Below are 18,875 nucleotides of genomic sequence, written 5' to 3'. Positions count from 1 at the left end.
TTTTTTTAGCTTTTCAAAATGCATTTTATTACGGTTTACAGTTCTGGCTGCCAAAACTGTTGGTATAAACAAGAAAGCAGGTGCGTAAATAATGCCTTGGCAGGACGTTGCTGTGCTTCACTGCTTAAGTAACTTAAATATGGGGAGAGAAAGAGAGGCGTAAAACAAATACAAATGGGATCATCGGGTTCCAAGATGAAATGCAAGGAGGGAATGCAACTTGAGCTGATGTTCCCTCATTCCGGTGCTGTGGTTGTTGGGTGCTGTTGTGGATTTGTGTCCCTCAGCACAGCACTGCAGTGGTCAGTGTGATCGGTGTCCCTGTGTCAGTCACAGCTTCTGCAGCCAACGCGAACACTGGCTTTGTTGGTGCAGGTTTGAAAGAGCAAGGCCTTCCATGTGTAAGCTGCCTTCACATAACTGCTGCTGAGTGATGTTCTGGGTGTACCTAAACGCAGCTGTAAGGCACTGCTGTGCACTCAGCACCCTGGTGAGGAAAGCAGCTGCCAACTTGCAAGGGAAAGCAGATATATTTCATAGCGACGGTGTCGTCATCTCAGCTATATTTTACTGAGGTTGACAGAAAACTTCTCAAGTGACGACAAAGGTGTGAAATATAGTTGATTCAAGTGTGAAAAAAACAAAGTGCAGAACACAGGAGCGCTGACATTTGGTATCTTCAGCACAGCTTCTCCATGTGATTTATGGCGCCCACTGATTTAAGTTGTTTTAATCTTTTTATGGTTGTATTTGGTTTCTCGGAGCAGCGTTCCCCTCATCTCTGGAGTGCGGAGCTGGCAGTGCCCTGGGCCGGGGGGTCTGCGTGGTGAGGGCATGGTGTGCTGGGGATGTGCTGGGCACTGATGGCTGGGCGGTGATTTCGGGCGTATCAGGGATGTTTCTAGGGAGCTGAGGCTGGTGTGTGTGCACGAGGAGGCAGTGCACTTCCCCAGGCTTACCTTCCCCGTGGGCCATTCCCTTGGATGTGCTTCCCCATGAGATGCCCGGTCGGACAGCCCGGCCTGGCTGCCAGCAGTGCCTATGGGCTGCAGTCCCACAGGTGTGCCTGCGGGCCGGGCTGCCGTCTCGCTTCCTGCAGGGCTGCTCGCTCGGACTCTGTTTGCCTCTTGTTTTATTTTCTCCCTCTTCATTGTCTTTTCTTCTCCAGAAAAGATTATTCAAATGAATATTCCGTTTTATTCATTTGAATAAAAAAAAAAAAAAAGCAAACCATTTGACTCTGTTAAATGCTTATCTCTTAAATAGAGCTTGTTAGCTTCCAATAATAGCTTCATTCAGAAGGATGCCGTATAATTTCATTTTAAAACGTGTGCTCCTTGACAACCGGAATCCTATTTCTGTCACCGTTTCAAACAGCCGCCTTTGTTTTGTGTTAATCTTTTTCATACACTTTCCAAGGAGCGTTTTTTTGTTGACTCTCAGTACCTCTCATAAGAAGTAATTGTCTGTTTCGTCCAGAAAGGTTTCTGAGAGCTTTGGTAATTCAGAAATGAGCGCGTATTCATTACGCTAACTAATAAGGCATGCATACAGTAATGTTTTTTTATATGTGCAATTATTGAAAGTCGCAATCCAATATTTTATAAGTGAAACAAAGAAGGACCCATTATGGGTTCGTTTTAGGAATTTTTTAGCTGCAGTGCAGTGATCTCCTGGGGTTGCTTAAGGAGCAGTAGGATGCTGTGGACAGGCTGTGAGAGCAGAGGCAGCACAGCCCCCAGCACTGAGCACTGCTCTTCTCCTGTGCTCCCCCAGGGAGGAATGAGGCAAAGCTGGTGTTGGGTTTTCCTATGGACCCACTCATGTCTGGTTTTTTGCCTGCATGGATTGGCCTGGATCTTTAAAAACCTGAATGAGCGTTGACATCTGTGGATTGTTATTTTATTCTTGTTATAAAGCCTGTAAACACAGAAAGCTGGGCAGGTCTCTGCTTTTCTGGTTTAAACAGAGGAGTAATTTCTAGGTGAAGCCGTGTTTAAGCTGTATGGAGTGCGATGAGAAGGGGAAACTTGTTTCCTGGTCACAACGTGTCCTGTCTGCAGCAGGCTGTCGCGCTGCGTATTAATGCTAATCTCCTCTAAATTCCCCTTCCTGGCTCCAGCCTGGCAGCAAGACCTGACAGGAGCCCAATGAGAAATCCTCAGCTGCAGCACTCACTAATGAGTTACTAATGAGGAGGTGGTGGTGGTGACGGTCCCAGCACTGTGCAGGGCACCCCGGGGTGCTGCACCCGGGCGGTTAACCACAAACATTCGGTTGTGAGTACAGATCTGTTTAAGGTGGATTTAACAGTTTGGAAGGCAAAGAGAGGAGCTGGGTTAAGCACCACGCTGGAAGCTGTAGGTGCTGACGTGCAAAGCATTGCTCTGAGCGCTGCGTTTGGGTGCGATGTGCTGTTGGATGATGTGCTGCACCTCAGAGGAGTGCTGGAACCATTTCTAGTGTTTTTTCTTTTTTCCATCCACCCAAGAAGATCCAGAGAGCGAGGGGAGCATTGGCCACTACCTGTGCTGTACCTTACCATCACTACCTGTGCTGTACCTTCCCAAAAAGGCACTGCCAGGTGCTGGTGCTGTGGGTTCGGGGTGAGGTGCCGTGTGTCCCTGTTGGGCCGTGCAGCCGGCAGAGCACACAGTGCTGGGCTGCAGGTGGGCAGCAAGCATCCAACAGCCCTAATGCAGCTCCCATCCCCACACCTCTGACACGGCAGTGCGGAGGAGAGGAGTGATGAGATCAGAGCCCTCTGTCTGACGGCTTCTGAGAGGCCTCAGGATGTCCTGATGAGGCATTAGAGGAAGTCATTCAGGAAGAGGGGACAAACGAGCACCTCCGGAGCTTGGCCGGCCCCCGTGCCTTGCTGAAGTCATCAGCGTTGGCTTGGTGTGAGGGGAGGGCAGCAACCAGCTGCTGTCTGCCTGGGTTCTTGGTTCGTTGGTTTTTTTTTGTCCTGCAATGAGTCAGCCCTAATGGAGAAGTCCCTTGGAATTAAACAGGAGATAAAATCAATATGCTTCCATAGACGTATAATTGGGTTTTGTAGAGATTGCTCTTAAAAACCTATAAGGTGTAAAAGAAAATATAGCCTGATTGTAGTTTCTGAGCCGTCGTGTAACCAGGGTGTAACTATCCATTAAGTTCTTTGGATGGATCAAAAAATCCATAAGGAGGTTTTAATTCTCCATTAAATCCTATGGAAGAGCTGTAACAGAACCCTATTAATTTCCTTCGAGGTGATGCTTCTTTCCTCCATTAGGCTGTAATGAGTTCCGCAGCAGCACTGTGCAGGGCAGGTGTGTTTACATGAGCATATTCCTGTGAAAGCATTCCAAAGTCCAAATGGCAAATAATGCCTTGTTAGAAGAAAAGCTGTTTGACCTCGCTAACGTTTTTCTTTCCCCCTCCCCTTTTTGTTCCTCTGTTGAACAGGATTTGGTTTCGTTACTTTTGAAAATGAAGATGTGGTGGAAAAAGTCTGTGAAATCCACTTCCACGAAATCAATAATAAAATGGTAAGTGTGCATTCTGCCCAGAGCTGGGATGTGGGGCCTGGGCTGCTGCCAGCCCTGTGTCCACAGAGCCAAGGCTGTGCTGCAGTGTGCCAGCATTGCCCGGCCCATGGGGAAGTTTCCCCTGGGTGACATCAAGGCTCAGGTCGCACGGTGCCCTGTTGGTAAAGTTGATGTGACAGACGGAGAAGGGTGTTTGTCTTCCAATCGATGTGAAAACTTTGATATTTTCAGCTGAAATACTTTTTTTCCCTTTGTCAAAACATCCTTCGCTTCTCAAATGTGTATTCAGATATGCATTGTATATTGGTCTGATATGTGTTCACAGACTTTAAATTCAATAATGGAGCTTTTAGCGTGGATAAGATCAAAGCAATCTCCTTGGCATATGCTGGAGGCCTGATTCAATATTTGACTTGCTAATTTTTCCCAGGGCACTGAAATAATATTCTTCATATTGTTCCTGACTGCAATGTGCATCTGAAATAAAAGCGGCCGTCCCTCCAGCAGGCACAGCGCTGGGGTCTGGGGCAGGAATGGGGCAGCTCGCCCTGCCTGGCCACACTGCTCTCTACTTTGCTTCTGCTGCTGGTGATGCCTCGTGTGAGATGAATGTGGGTTGTGGGAGAGGTTCCATTCCCTATGTAGTCACTAAATGCTGATCTGTCTGCCTTAAAACTAAATGAGAGCTAACACCCAACACTCCTGCCTTGAGGAGCAGCAGACTTGCTACAGATTAGGAATGCTTTAAATTTGGGTAAGGTTTGTCAGTGAGGAAGGAAGAATAGGAATTTCCTTAACGTGAGGTGAGTGCCCATCACAAAGCACTCCATGGGTTTGCTTACTTCACGCCACATACTTTTCTCCAGAGCCCAGCTCGGCTCTCAGCTGTGTAAGTCACAGTGGGGAGGTGCAGGAGCTGGCTGGGCACTGACGGCAGCCCAAAGCAGCACAGAGCGTAGGGCAGAGCCGTTGCACGGGGGCAGGCACAGTGCCGGCTCCTAGCAGGAGCAGCAGCCTCCAGCTGAGCTGTGTGCTGGGGCACAGAGGGGTCTGTGGTTGTTGCCCTTCCTTTGCCCCAACCATCAGATTGGGTTTTGCTCTGCTATCAGGATCTGCCCCTCTGGAAAGGCTCCTCCTGCAGAAGGGCTGCGCAGGGCTGTGGGCAGGCGGCCCGAGCGGGGCGCAGGGTGAAAGCGCTCCGCATCACAAGGAGCAGCAGAAAGCGTGTGGGTGTTCTGCTGTTGTGAATAATTGAAGTACGTTCCTCCCGGTGCGTGATCCGGGCGCCTGGAGCACGCTCTTCTTGTCACTCCCACAGCACTAATTTTAAAAGCAGCCCACGAGGGAGGAGATGAGACATGATCCTGTCTTGGGACTGACTCATCGTGCTGCTGATGTGCCTGCAGATTAATTACCAAACCCATGCAGGAGCAGCAGAGCCTGCACACATGTATGTGACGGCGTGCTGGGTCGGGGCTGACAGCAGACAGCCTTCCTGTGTGCCCCTGGCCCTGCGCCTTGGTTTGGTGTTCTCCCTGGCGTTGTGCTGTAGGGCTGCTGGCTGCCTGCTGTGCTCTACAGCACTGCTTTGGCAGCTGCCCCACGCAGGCTCTCATCGGCAGCCGATCCCCGGCCCGGCTGCAGCCTGCCTTCCCATGCAGGTTATTTTTATCCCTCCCGTTCTGCCTCTGTTGCCATCCATAAAGCTTAGAATGTCAAGTGTAATATTAAACGAGCGGTGTGCGAGTGAAAGGAAAATGCCAGAGAGGTATTTAATAAATGGAAGGCTGGAATTGATGGGGGAGGCCACGGGTTCTCTCCAAACTCTGAGGATAGGGGGAATAGATAAAACCAAAATGAAATGTCCCCGGAATATTGTCGTTACTGCCAAGAGACGCCTGGTTTTCTAGGGAGTGCAAAAGTAGCTGGAAAAGGAATGTGATGGGATCATTTGCTTTGAGATCTGTGCTGTAGCAGAGTTGTTCGCATCCCAAGGTGATGTGGGTAGCTGGGACTGGAGCTCTCTGCAGCTGTTGTGAGTGGGCTTCCATGGTGCAGGGCTCTCACTCTGCCCCTTGCCCCACGGTGGGTTATGTTGTTCTGGATGTGTCAGCACTGCTCGGGCTCTCCCAGGACCAACAGCCTTCGAGCTGTGGTTGCAGCATGCGTTACACTGCGTGCTTTGGGTTTCCATCCCACAGCCGTGCCCAGCTGGGGACACGTTTGCCAGCGGTCACGGGGCAGCTCTGCTCATGGCTGCAGCTCTCACTGGTGCTCATGTTGAGGGGCAGCCCAACCCCGGCTAACCGCGAGGCCAGCTAGACAAAGTCACCTTGTCTTTGGGTGGTAAAGCAGATTTTTGTGCGTCGTGAATCTGGGAGTGCTCTGCTTTCCCTGGAAAGCTGTTGGCCGTGTTTCTGTGAGCTGTCGTGGTGCTGGGAGCTGACAGCCCGCTTTGTTGCGCTGGGTGTGAGAGGCTTTTCACTGCCCATCTTAGCCATCCTGGGCTCTGGTGGCTCTGACTGCTCATCTGACCCAGGAGCACCCCGGCGCGACGTTAGTTCTGCCAACTAGACTAAACAAAAATAGTGACTTCTAGTTTCCCTGCTTTTTTTAAAATTTCTTTCAGCCTTAAACCATTCTTTGTTAGGCTGCTGAAACTGGAGCACATCCCTCATACAGGGGAGGCGGAAAAAATCTGGAAATTATTAAGATGTGCAGAAATGCTGAACTAAAAGCTTGTATGTGATTCAGGATTGCATGCAGTGTGCCCACATCGGGCCAGCTCCTGGGCAGCACAGAGCTGGGCAACGTCTGTGCCATCAGCAGATGCAGAGCGTGGCCGTGTGTCCCACGGGGCAGCCTGCCCGGCCTCTGGTGTCCCCGTGCTGCCCTGGGGCTGTGCTGTCCCCAGCCTGAGCATCCCAGCCCTGCACATCCTGGTTCTGCATGCCACCCACCCCACACCCATCTCTGCTGGGCAGTAACAAGCATTTCTGCCCTTGCTATGGGGCGTGTTTGTTTACGAGGCTCAGAAATTTTTTCTTTTTCCTATTGGTGACTCTTTCTTCTCCTTTAAATCCATGTTAAAACTTCTTTGCAGCTCAGTACCGTTCCCTTTATATCCTCGTGTGCTGTGAAAATCATAAATTAAGCCAGTCTTTCAGGGAGCAGCAGTAGGCTGTTTTGTGGTTGCAAAAGCTAATTACTGGGTTATTGTTTCTAACGGTGCTAATCCAAACTTCATTTTCCTGTTAATTGTCCGTCGAGCCAGGCTACATTGTTTTCATCATTCTGAATATTTGCAGTGAGAGCAGCTGTGAGGTGTAACCAGTGCCTCCATGACACTGTGAGTAGTGGCGAACCCAAAGGATGTGCTGAGAAATGGGATGGAACACCTCTGGTGGCCGCCCAGCTGCAGTTAGAGAAGTTGGATTGGCACACTCCTGTTTAAGGCCTCTGATGAGCAGTGCACGAGGAGCAGTTGGCAGGACGTGGCCGAGCTGTCGGTGCGGCTGCTGCCGGTGCTTCGGCTGCGTTTGGGCCCCGTGCTCTCGGAGGCAGAGTCGTGGCACGTTGTGCTGCAGGGCCCGCTGAATTCCCTGACAGAGCTTTTCGCTCCCTTTTCTTCTCTCTTTACCTCAGTACCAAGGCCCCCGATGTGCACCGTGGTGCTTTCCATCGCACAGCGTGCCACCGCGGGGCTTTGCTGCGCTACCCCATCCCTTGCAGCCCTTCCCCACAGCTCTTTTAAGGACCTCAATACTTGTTGACAGAAAAGTAGAAAAGGAGAACTTGAGAGAAATTCCACTCCAGCCTTCCCTGGGTTCGGGCAGTTTGCTTGCAAGAAGTGCTCGTTCTGACGGCGCTGGCAGATTTGAGCGCTGTAACATTGGGGTCTGTTGCAAGCAAGCGACGTAAATACGATCTGCACAAGATTTGCGGCAGAAAGGGGAGGAGTAGGTGGTTTTGTTTAAAATACTGCCATTACAGTCAGTTAACCTTCATGTTACCTAAATGAAAATTGTATAAACCTGAAATTTTCGCTGATCAGGTTGCCTAGAAACAGGCGGTCGGTTTTCATAAGACAATGAACACACAGCCACTGATAGGGCTATTAGGAACGGAGATGTTCAGCCACGTTATCCAACAGCCCCGGGCCTGTCTGCTGCTGTCACTGCTCACCCACCGCTGCCAGAGGGGGTAGGGATACGGGGTGGTCACAGCCCATCCCATAGGGGTGGTGAAGTGGCACTCATAGGTGTCCAGCACCCTGCAGACCATTCCCTGGAGCAGGCTGCCCTTGGACTGTGGTAGGGGCTCAGGAGGAGCGAGGAGAGGTGATGGCTGTGGCATGGAGGGACTCAGAGGCAGCGGGAGTAACTGGAAGTGAAAGAATGCAGATCGTTTATTAATAGGGTTTACAGAAATTTTCTGCTGGGCAGAAATATTGATTCCTTATTCCTGTTTTAAAAGGAGCTTTTTGTAATGATCACCGAGAGTCATTCTGTGCTATTGATTGTAATAGAGCTGTGCTGAGGACTTTCCTTCATCCATTCCACGCCTCCAAAGTGTCGCTGAGAGAAAACGCAGCGCGGGTTTTCCTTCCAGGACCGCAGCAACTTCTTCAGTCAGCTTTTCTGTCGTCCTTACGGCGCTGGGTGCACTGAAAGAAGCACACGTGTGCTCTTCTAAATCCATTCATACTGTTCAGAAAGTTCGTCTTTGAGGGGGAGGTGGTGGGGGCAGGAAAACGCTAAAAATAAATCTCCCCCCTTAAGTAGATCAGTTCTACGTTTGACATTTACATGGAATTCATTTGCATCTCATTTGTACGTGTTTCTGCTCAATAGGTAGAATGTAAGAAAGCACAACCTAAAGAAGTGATGTTTCCACCAGGGACGAGAGGAAGGGCGCGCGGATTGCCGTACACCATGGACGCTTTTATGCTGGGGATGGGAATGTTGGGTAAGTGTGCCACCGAGCGTCTGCCAGGGCTCAGCCCATTCCCCAGCACCTGTGTGGGTGTGAGCCTCAAACCTCAGCAGGGCTGGGGGAAATAATCCCGCCGGTGGGAAATGATGAACTCCCCCCTCCCTGGAATATGAAAATTTGCATTTAAATGGGTGTTTTAAATAGCCTGTTTTACTCTTTCTCGCAAAAATAGAATGATGAAAGATGCAGTGTGTTCATTCTGACTAAAAATGATCTCTCCCCTTTTTTTAGAGGAGTTGAGTCGCACATTATTCCTCTTCTTTTAAAAGTGTCTTTGGCAGTTTGGCATAGATAATTGAAAATCTTGCTGGCTCTTAAATGGCAGGCAAGGTGGAGAAAGCAGGGGGACGCGTAACAGCGTAGGTCACAACAATAATTACGAGTTTCAAGGAGATGGAATGGTATTTTAGTCCAGAGTATTGTGTCCAGAAAATACTAATTAAATGGGATAAATGATATTTAATGGCAAAATTCTATTTGTGCACGAGGTCTATTTAGTTATAATTGGTTCTCATTTGTTTCTGCCTGGGTGGTTCTTCTTTCTGTATAGTCTGACAACCCCTTGATATTCTGTCCTCAGATTTGCTAAGCCAAAATGCCACTAATCCATTGCCAGTGTCCTTTTGTAAAACCCACATATTGCCAACCTTCTGCTCCCTTTGTGTTGCTGCACCTTCCCTTGTCACACACACAGGCCGTAGGGCACAAGGGGGGCAGCTGGGGGTGTTCTCAGGCAGAGGTGCCCCATCTCAGCCCACAGTCCCTCTCCATGACCCTTCATGGGTGCTCACTGGCTTCTGCCCGGGGTGGCAGAGCTGCTAGAGGAGGGCAGGGTAGTGCTCACCCATCCCCTCCAGCACCATTCTGCTGAAGGCCCCCAGCGGCTGGAACAGGGCCTGCGCACTGAGCTGCCATCAGGGCAGAGGATTTGGTTCCTGTGAAAACTGGGCTGTTCTGCAGAGATGTCTGACTTCAGGCACTGCTTGATTGGATGGGGAGGAATTTCCCTGCCATGTTGGCATTATCTGAATTAATGGCACTTCTCTGTGTGGCCAGAATGACTCGTTGCTGGGATGTGTAATTCAGTTATTTCAAGCCAACATCTGTTTTTCTGCTACACCACCACCCTGCCCCAAAGTGTCTGGAGATTGCATTTTATGTTTAAAATATTTATCTTATTCAAGTCAGTCCCTCTGTGTGGCATTGCTGGTGGTCCGGGAGGCATAAGTGGGTGCTCCTTGCTGGGCTGGCACAGCCTGGGGGTGGGGACCAGGGCAGCAGCCCCTCTGCCAGAAGAGGGGGCGATGCTGGGAGGAGTTCTGCAGCTGGGCTCTGTGCCAGGGACCTGAATGGAAAGCTCAGCCCTCAAGTGCACTGGGAGTGATGGCTGCCTCCTGGGGAAGAAGATGGCTTTGGACTTGAAGAAGCAACAGAGGAGTTTTCAGCATGTGGCTCACCTGTGGATAACTTTCAGCTGGGTTGTGTACTGTGGTCACCTGCTGCATGGGTTGGCTGGCCAGTGCTCCTTGCAGGGCAGCCCTCAGTGTGCTTATTAGATTTTAAGCCAGAGTGGCTTGCTCAGAATTACTGATTGATTTATGTTGAAGGCCAGATGCTTCGTTATCTACTCGCACTGTTGTTTTTCATTTTCTGTTTGCTACGGTGCACCGTGTTAACTAAAGACGTGCAGACCTACAGAGCTGCAGCCTGTGATGGAGGTGGCCATTCTGAGCCCCAGGGCTCAATTTGAGGCTGGGAGGGGGACACCAAGCCCTGGTGGGTAACCCCATCCCTGTGTGGGGAGGGCATAATTGACCCATCACACCGTGGAGCATCCGACACAGTGGGCTGCCAGGACAGTCTGAAATAGCAGAGTGCTTTGCTAAGATCCCAGCAAGGCTGGTGGCAGACTTACTCCCCTCCTTGCTTCAGTTGTCTGACTGGGCTGAGACAGAGTGGATGGAAGCTGCTCTTAGAATGCTGTTGTACCTGCTTCCAGGAGCCCTCGTCCAAGGTCACCTTCTCCAGATGCCGTTTGCAGGCAGAGCAGGAAATCAGAGGAGCGAACGCACAAGACAACCCAAAGGAAAGAGTGGAGAGTGACTCCCTCCAAAGCTATTAAGGAAGTTGGTCTTTTTCATTAATCATAGCCTCCCTGAGGAGCCTGCAGCAGCCGGGGTCTAAAGGTGCACAGGCAGCCGCTTCTGTGATGATTTGGTTGATTGGAACAAAATTAAAGTGTTCTTCTGAAAGGATTTTTTGACTGTGAGAGTGCAGGCAGGCTGAGCCTTCTGCCAGGGCTGCTCCTGGGCTGTCTCAGTCACTGTCTGCTGATGAGAAGCACACGTCCTCGGGGGAGGCCAGGAACATTAATTAGCCACTCTGCATAAAGAGCGGGCTGGAGCGTGTTCATTCTGTGATCTCCTCTCCCTGCCTGCCCACCCGGCCACAGCGTGGCAGCTCGTATGTCACAGTGAGCGGTGCTGTGCCCCTTGGTGGGCAGCACTGTGGTTGGCTGGACAAGAGCTAGTGGGGCCTGAAAGCTCATACTGCATCCAGGAGCCCCTGCCTGTCTGCCAGTCTTGGTGCAGATTCATCAGCTGGGGCAGTGTAGGTGCTGCTGCATTACGCTCTGCCTTCTGCTCTCGGGGGAGAAAAAAAAGCCAGGAAAAGTAAAGAGGGGCAAAGAGAAGAGCAGGTGGGTTCCATTCCTCTTCCCTCCTGCTGGCAGCAGCTGTGTCTAGGATGGAGTGCTGCCACGTGCTCCTGTTGGAACACCAGGCACTGAGGGTGGCTGCTGCACTGCACTGTCTGAGCTGGGGCCCACAGCATCAGCTTCGTTGGGTGATGGGTACCTTGGGCTTGCTGGTGTTTAATTTTAAAGTAACCCCTCCGGAGATAGAGCGCAGTCCGTAAGGTTTATGCTCTGAGACTGCTGAAATAATGTCTGATAGGAACACCAAATTTCAGGAAGTCTCTGCCAGGCTGCTTATATCATTGCGCCAGGCAGGGCTCTGCATTACTGCACACGTTCAGGTGAGCTAGGCTGAATTCATGCATAAAAGAAGCTTGTGCCCTTCAAAGAAAGTCATTCCTTTTTTCCCTCAGAGTCTGTCTGATAGAGCAGCAGCTGCCTATGAGGCAGGCTGAGGAAGGGAGCCCTGTATTGGACACAAGCTTTCTGCAGGACCTTTGGAGCTGCTGACCTTCTGCTGCCCCTGCACTGTGGCAGATCTGCTTTTTTGCACCGTGGGAGCAACTCTCACTGGGGAGATGATGATTTTCTTGAATTAAGTGTAAAAGCAGAAGTCCCCAGGCTCAAAGCAGTCACTCCATGCATCCATACATTAGCTGTGAGATTTGTCCATCCTGGATTACAGCATCTAAACATGGGGACCATGCAGAGCCAAGGTCCTGGCTTGGTGTCCCACTACCCTGGTGACCTCGTGCCAGGAGCTCACGCAGTGGCAGTGCTGGGTGTTCCTTCCAACAAAAGCATCACTGTGACTGCTGCTGGTCAGCACAGTGACTGCAGCCATTGCTGTCACCTTGCATAGGGCTGCTGGCTTGCTCAACCCACTGCCTGTAGAGTGACACTGTGGGGTCAAGGAGTTTGGCATTGTCAGCGTGCTTTGGGGTCTTGGTTGGAGCAGGCCCTGGGATCTTGCTTGAGAGGAGGCAACCTGGGCAAAACTTGGATTCTTGGGTTACAGTGAGGGATAATCAGAGGGTTGGGTCATTCACTAGGAGTACTGAAGCAAATAAACTGTTCACTGCCCAACGTAGGATGACTATGGCATCTAATGGAAATGGTGGATAGGTCAGCGTGGCCGTAATTTGGCTTGATGAAGCAGCCACATGGGCCTGGTGTTAATGCGCTATTGATATTCAGCCAACCCATTTCCCCTGCACGGATCGGGCTTCGACTCGTTAGAGCAGAGCGGGGCACTGCAGCAGTAAATGAAGAGGAAAATTGAAGTAATGTTGTATTGTAAATTTATGATTCCATCTGTCTGACCGAGAGAGCGCTGAGAGCCGAGGATACAGCTGAGACCCCCCCGGGCAGCCCCTGCACCTCAGATGGAGAGCAGTGCTGCGGCAGGGCGGTCGTGGAGCTCACGGTGCTCATAGGGGTGTTACTCACTTGGCAAATAATCCATTTGTCAGTACGGTAGTAGTGGAGGGTTGTGGGGTTTTTTTGTTCTGGGGATTTTTTTGAAAAAGGGAAAAAGTTTTGTGAAGCGTAACTCTGAAAGATCTGATTTAGTGACAGAAGTGATTAATTTCTAAGGGAATCCAACTGCTGAGCTGTGAAACAAATACGTGGGCTGAGCAGAATGGACGTACCTTGGGAAGCCGGAGCGCTGTCCTGCGGCTGCGGGCTGCTTTCCCCTGGCACTGCCTAATTGCAGCATCAGGATTCATCCAAGCACTTCTATCTTCCAGTTTTAGGTGATGATTAATAGCACGTTATATGTATGTATAAATCGAGTCGGAGGGACTTGCCCTGGCAGAAGAATTGCTGTGGGATGTGGTATGAACAAGGGTAAGTGGCTGTGGGGATGCCAGGCCTCCTGCACTGCCCTTACTGCAGGATGCCCTTGGCTTCGGATGGAGCAACACCAAATGTCTGCAGGTGGTCCTCGGTCCGGGGGGGCCTTTCCTAAGGCTGGAGGAGTTTTGGTGCACGGATTGGTGCTGGTGGACACAGGGGATGTTGTGTAGCACTTAGTGTGCTAGAATTACAGGAGAGAGTCGCTGTTGGTAAGCGCCGAGCAGCGGATGCGGAGGATGAGCAGCAGGGCACCGGCTGGCAGCACCCTTCTGCCTCCCACCTGCTGCGTTCGGGTGGGCAGCATTGCTCCTTCGTGTGCCTCCTCCAACGTTTTTATTGGCAAAATGGCCTCTAATGGTATTTTTCTCATAATACGACTTCAAAAGCTGCCCGAGGTCGGGCGTGTGTCTGAGCGATCCCTTTAGGAAGCGGTTCTCATCTCTGGGCTTTACTTTCCTGAAAAATTAAAAGCCTTTGACTCTGGCTCGTTGCCGTGGCTCCTCCAACTCTTTGATGTTTTAACTGTTGTCCTTCACACTCCTGGGATAAAGAATTACTACTACCTTAATCTCCAACTGTCAATAGCTCTGAAGCAAAGTACATTCATTGTAAGCTCTCCAAATGTCAGGGCAAACCTGTGTTATGTGTTTAGCCTTAGCATTTGGCATTTACTCTTCTAGCTAACAAGTATGCACAGTCCTTGGGCTTCAGGCACCAAAGTGCATGTTAATTACAGGAGTGACAGCGCTCGTGCGAAGCGGGTGATCAGCAGCGCTCCATCTCTGGATGGTTCTATTCCAGATGATAATGAAACCTTTCCTGCGTTTTGCATGAGCAGAATAAATCTCATTTCTGCGTATTCCCTGTAAAATCGAGTTTTGCCCATCCTCAGTGTTATTTGGTATTATATTTATAATCAAAAAGCCTCTGTTAATCTTAAAACTAATCTTAATTTTCTCTCACTGTTTTACTTGTTTGTTTATTTATTTTTATGTTTCTGTGATCAAGGTTACCCGAATTTTGTCGCGACTTATGGCCGAGGATATCCTGGATTTGCCCCAAGTTACAGCTATCAGTTTCCAGGTACGTACATTTTGTTTGCAGATTCACTTCTTTTTCCCTTCTTTCCTTCTTTGGTTTTTTCTTTTCTTTCTTTTTTTTTTCCTACTCCGTAGCTGCAGGTTGAGGCAGGCAAGTCTGCAGGGAGCATCTCACATAACATATTTTTTGGTGATTAAAATATATCTATACAGATACATATATTTAATACATCTTTATTAACGTGTAAATTGGTACTGGTTATTTGAAAACAAAATTTAAGTTAAAGCATGAAGTGGCAGAACTGATTTCAGAGCTGTTAGCTCCCTCCAATGGGTTCTTCCTTCTGCATACCACAGCTCTGTGCCCGGGCACACACACACGCGTGGCACACACACGCGTGGCACACACACGGGCACACACACACACGTGGCACACACACACACGTGGCACACACAGCCTCACACAGGCACTGCGGTGCGTTCGCATCCAGCGGGAGGGCAGCTCTGCACTCCAGCGTTGCTGCCTCCTTTGGTGCCCGCTGTGTCCTTCCCTGCATCCTGTGCTGTGCTCACTCCCCTCTCTGGGCTCCGGCTCTGTGCTGTGCTCCCCTCCCAGGTCTGTGAGCACTGCTGGCAGGGCCGAGAGCCCCTTTTCCTTCACCTTAGTGCTTCTCAGAGATATTACTAGGCAGAGCTGTGGCTGCTGTGGTCAGTGCCGTGTGCTGAGTTACAGACGCTGTGTTGGTGCTTACTGGGAGCTAACCTCCTGCATGCTGCAGCAGCAGATCAAATTCTCGAGCACTTGTCAGGTTGATCCTGGGTAGGACAGAGGAAAAGGAGTAGGGCTTGGCTGTGCCTTGGGCATATGAGACATAGATATGGCTGTGGCATCAGTAGGAAGGAATGTTGCGTGGAAAGGATGTGTGTTATTAACATCCATAGGATGAATGATGTCCTTGCGCTGCAGATCTGGTGTCTGCAGGATGAGTAGCATCGAGGGAAGCCGGTGTTAGATTTTTTTTCACTATTGCTAGGCTTTGCAGATGCAGCAGCTCTATGTTATGCTCACCTGTCTGTTCCCCACCTGTGCTGCTGCCCTTTGCACAGCAATGAGCAGAGCGTGCTGCTGGGGCGGGCAGCAGTGCTGGTGCCCCAGGCTCATGGGGTTTCTTTGGTGACTGACCTGTGTGAGAGCAGAGACTAAAGACAGCCTCGATAGGTTACATGGTGAAAATCAGCACAGCTCAGGTGGCTTTAATTATAAACATAACTAAAATGAGCGTGTCTGGCTGTGGAGGTGTGTTGAGCTTCAGCCATCCTGACATTCGCTGTCCTGAAGGTTTGGGTTTTTCCAAGCAGATCTTCCCATGATTGTCTGGTTACGTTCAATCTCTTGCAGAGATTGTGGCACAGGAGAACATCAAAGAGAAACGTTACCTCCAGCAAGCGCTGCGCTCAGCTGCCAGCCCGGCCGTGCCGCCTGCACCAGGGGCAGCTGAAAACAGGGCTGGCAGGGGAGGCAGGCGGCTCCTGGCCAGGGCTGGCACTGGGAGCACCGCTGCTCATGGCAGGGCGGGGCTGCTGCGCTGCTGGGGGTCGGCGCTGTGCGGTGTGTGCTGCACGGAGCCGGGAGAGAGCCTGGGGCAGTGAGTGCTGCGGCGTTGGGTGGGGGGTACAGGGCTCTGGGTGGGCGGGGTGTTAGGTGCACACGGGCAGCCTGCTCAGAGGGTCTGACAGCGGCCCTTCTGCCCGCTGGGCCTGCAGCACGGCACACACAGGCACTTGGGCGACTGTTCTGTCTTCTCCATCGTTATTTTTCTCTAGGCCTTTATAACTCAGCACGTAGCCTCTATTTTTTTATTTATTTTTTTTACAATCACTCCCTTTCTGTTCTTTTTTTTTTAATTTCTGGGACTTATCTTTTCAGTTTAATCTATTAATTTCTGTTCTTATTTCACTTTGCAGACTATTTGCCGATTTCACAAGACATAATTTTTATCAACTAGTTCTTAAAGATGCATAACAAATTAATCGGGGTTTACTACAGTGCTAATGAGAGAGAGAGACAGACAAAGCCTGGGTGGTCCATGTTAATATCAATGTCCACTGAGAAATTGCTGCTCTTGCTGGCTGGTTTGATTGAATGGACTTTTTACTTTATTTTTTTAAAGGCTCCATATCCTCACTGCTTTGAGTTTGCTTTTATTATCTTTTTTAATTTTGTTATTTTTTCCCTCTGCTTTGTTATGAGTTTTTAATGCCCACTTGGAATGTAACTCACAGGGATGGGGAGAGGGGCATTACGAAGGCATGACTTCTCACAAACTTCTTGAGCATAATTCTGTCCGGGGAGCAAAAACGATGGTTGGGCCTCACAACCGGCCCCAGAGAGATGCTGGCACTTTGTTCAGCAGCACAAGTCGTAGCTAGAGCGGAGTGAGGCCGCTGTCTCCTTGCTGAGGTTCCAATGGATCGGGGTTGAATTGTCCCCAACGAGTGCTTCTCGTGCTGCAGCACCTGCCCATGGCCGTGCCGTGGCTGTGCCTGGGGCGGCTCTGCCTGGGGCAGCTGCTGCCTCGGAGTCGGGGTCGGTGGCTTCTGTGTGGCCACCACTGAACCACAGTGTCCCACCCCTCAGTGCCATCCCCTCAATGCCATCCCCCCGCCTCCTGCAGCAGGCGACGCTTCCACCTCCTCCTGCAATCGCTTTTGCTTGCAGACTTTGCTTGCAAATTGTGAGCAGGTTGCTTAAATTTGGGCAGGAGGGGCTTTCGCTGTGCTTTCAGCTGTGCTGCACCTCTCAATCTCCACCCAAATGCCCAAACTGCAAACCTGTGATCTGCTGCTGTCCATTGGCTCCGCTTCAACAAGACCAGATTCTGCTGGTTTGGGTAGAAAACACACATGGTATCTTTTTTTAAGTGTTTCTACCTACTTTATAAGTTTGTGAGAAGTAAATTGCATGCTTACAGTAGAACTGTAATGCATTTTAATGTTTGTTAATCCACTTGTTTAAAATGTCGGTGTCAAAGGCTCTGCGATACACGGCTGTGCTGTTCATTTCATTAAAGATGCTTGATGTAACGATTGGTTAGTTTCCTTTTTACTTTTCTGCAGGCAATAGCTTTTTTAATCTGTATGGCTTCTTATTATTTTGTTTGGGGTTTTTTTGTTTTTGTTTTTGTTTTTTTTTTGCTATGAATTGCTTTGCTTTTGTGAACTTGTCTTAGTGTGCATGATTTGCAAACATTTCAGCTATTGTGAATTTTCTCATTTTTTGTAAATAGTCCATCTGTGCTTTTCTTTTTTTTTTTATGACTTTTTTCCTGTAAGTAACTGAGGTAGAAAATAATAATAAATTGTTTACAACGGATGTGCTGTGTTGCTGCTCTCTTAGCTTGCAGATTTAATATTTTGGTTTGGATGCACCAAATAACCAGTACCAATGACAGCTTAATAAAAGAATGACACCACCACCACTCCCAGCACGTGAGCCACTGTTGGAAGAGCCTGCAGACGAATGGTTACGTATGAGGTGTGTTGACAGCAAAAATTAAAACAAAAGCAGTGACAGCGCACTCATAGCTGGGGGAGAGCGGTGTCTGCCCGTAAAGTTGCAGCGTTCCCAGCAGTGACCGAGGTGGGTTTGAGCACCAAACTGTAGCTGTGGTAGAAACCCGTGCTGCAAACTGTCCAGCACTGGTGAGCAGGAGGCTCTTTGCTGTTTGGAAATGGAAGGGACGGTGGGGACGTGTCGCTTTAGGGCAGTGCCATGGCAGAAGGTCCCGTGCTGGGACGGCAGCGTTTGCCCCGAGTGGTGCTGCAGAATGCAGAGCTGCCATCACTGTGGGTGTCACTGTGGCCCTATCTGCTGTCACTGCCTGGGTGCTGGGGGATGTCAGAGTTGCTTAGAAGCCTTCAGCTCAGGAATTTAAATTTCTTTTTAGTTAAGGGTTTGTTTGCTTGTGTGTTTGTTAAAGCTTATTAAAGCCTTTGTATGTGGGAAGAGGTGGGAAAGCCAGATATTATCACAGACTTTCCTGAGCTCCTGTAAGAACACTTGCACATTAATAATCCATAGTCTGCAAAGCCTGGAGCCTGGTTCTGGGTTGTGCTCCTGCTGGAAACACGCAATGCGAGGGAGCTGAGTCTGAACGGGGACTTTCCATTATTATGAGAATATTTAAAACCAAACCAACTTTCTGCTAATGTGCAGAGTTGAGTTTAGTTTCTTTCCTGATAGCAGTTTGCACACTGCTCACTCATCAGCAATTGATTCTGAGTAGGACGGTGTCCTTCCCTAAAAGTTACTTCGTGATGCTCACCTGGTAGGTGTGATAGCTGCTTTCTGAGTCAAGAAAAAGAGCTGGTACCAGAGGGAAAGGTAATGATTACAGTAATTACATGCTTAAGGCTTCTTTTGTATTGTCTGAAAGAAAGGGCAGCTCCCTTCCTTACCTCTTTCTGGTGTTGAGGATATTCAGCAGTGCTACAAAGCTGTGAGCTGGCTTTGCTCCCGCAAGTCTCTTGGTTCCCCACTCCTCTTTAAGTAATCTAAGAGAAATGCAGTCGGACTGGGAGGAAACAAGCATGTCCATAGTTTCACCTGGTGCAGTGCTGGGTACGGCCTGGCCAGGCTGGGAGCAGGATGTTTGCTCAGCGGGGATGCAGAGCAGTTCCCCTCCAGGGACTGAGCTGTGGTTCTGCCCAGCTGCACTGGCTGAGCTCCATCTCCCAGCACAACATGCTGCCAGG

The 18,875-nt window shown here is 49.9% G+C and overlaps 1 protein-coding gene across 1 annotated transcript; it reads left to right on the top strand.

Annotated features, from left to right (window-relative positions):
- Window positions 1–3,446: 3,446 nt before the first annotated feature.
- On the top strand, window positions 3,447–17,481 carry LOC100545905 (RNA-binding protein Musashi homolog 2-like; the record flags this gene model as incomplete). Its single annotated transcript, XM_019621972.2, has 4 exons — window positions 3,447–3,530; window positions 8,384–8,498; window positions 14,089–14,163; window positions 16,086–17,481. Coding segments are annotated over 4 exons (315 nt in total), but the record flags the coding sequence as incomplete, so codon positions are not given.
- Window positions 17,482–18,875: the final 1,394 nt, after the last annotated feature.

This window comes from Meleagris gallopavo, chromosome 21, assembly GCF_000146605.3.
Source record: "Meleagris gallopavo isolate NT-WF06-2002-E0010 breed Aviagen turkey brand Nicholas breeding stock chromosome 21, Turkey_5.1, whole genome shotgun sequence".
NCBI lineage: Eukaryota > Metazoa > Chordata > Aves > Galliformes > Phasianidae > Meleagris > Meleagris gallopavo.
Note: the sequence above shows the minus strand (reverse complement) of the source record. Positions and strands in the feature narration are given on the sequence as shown.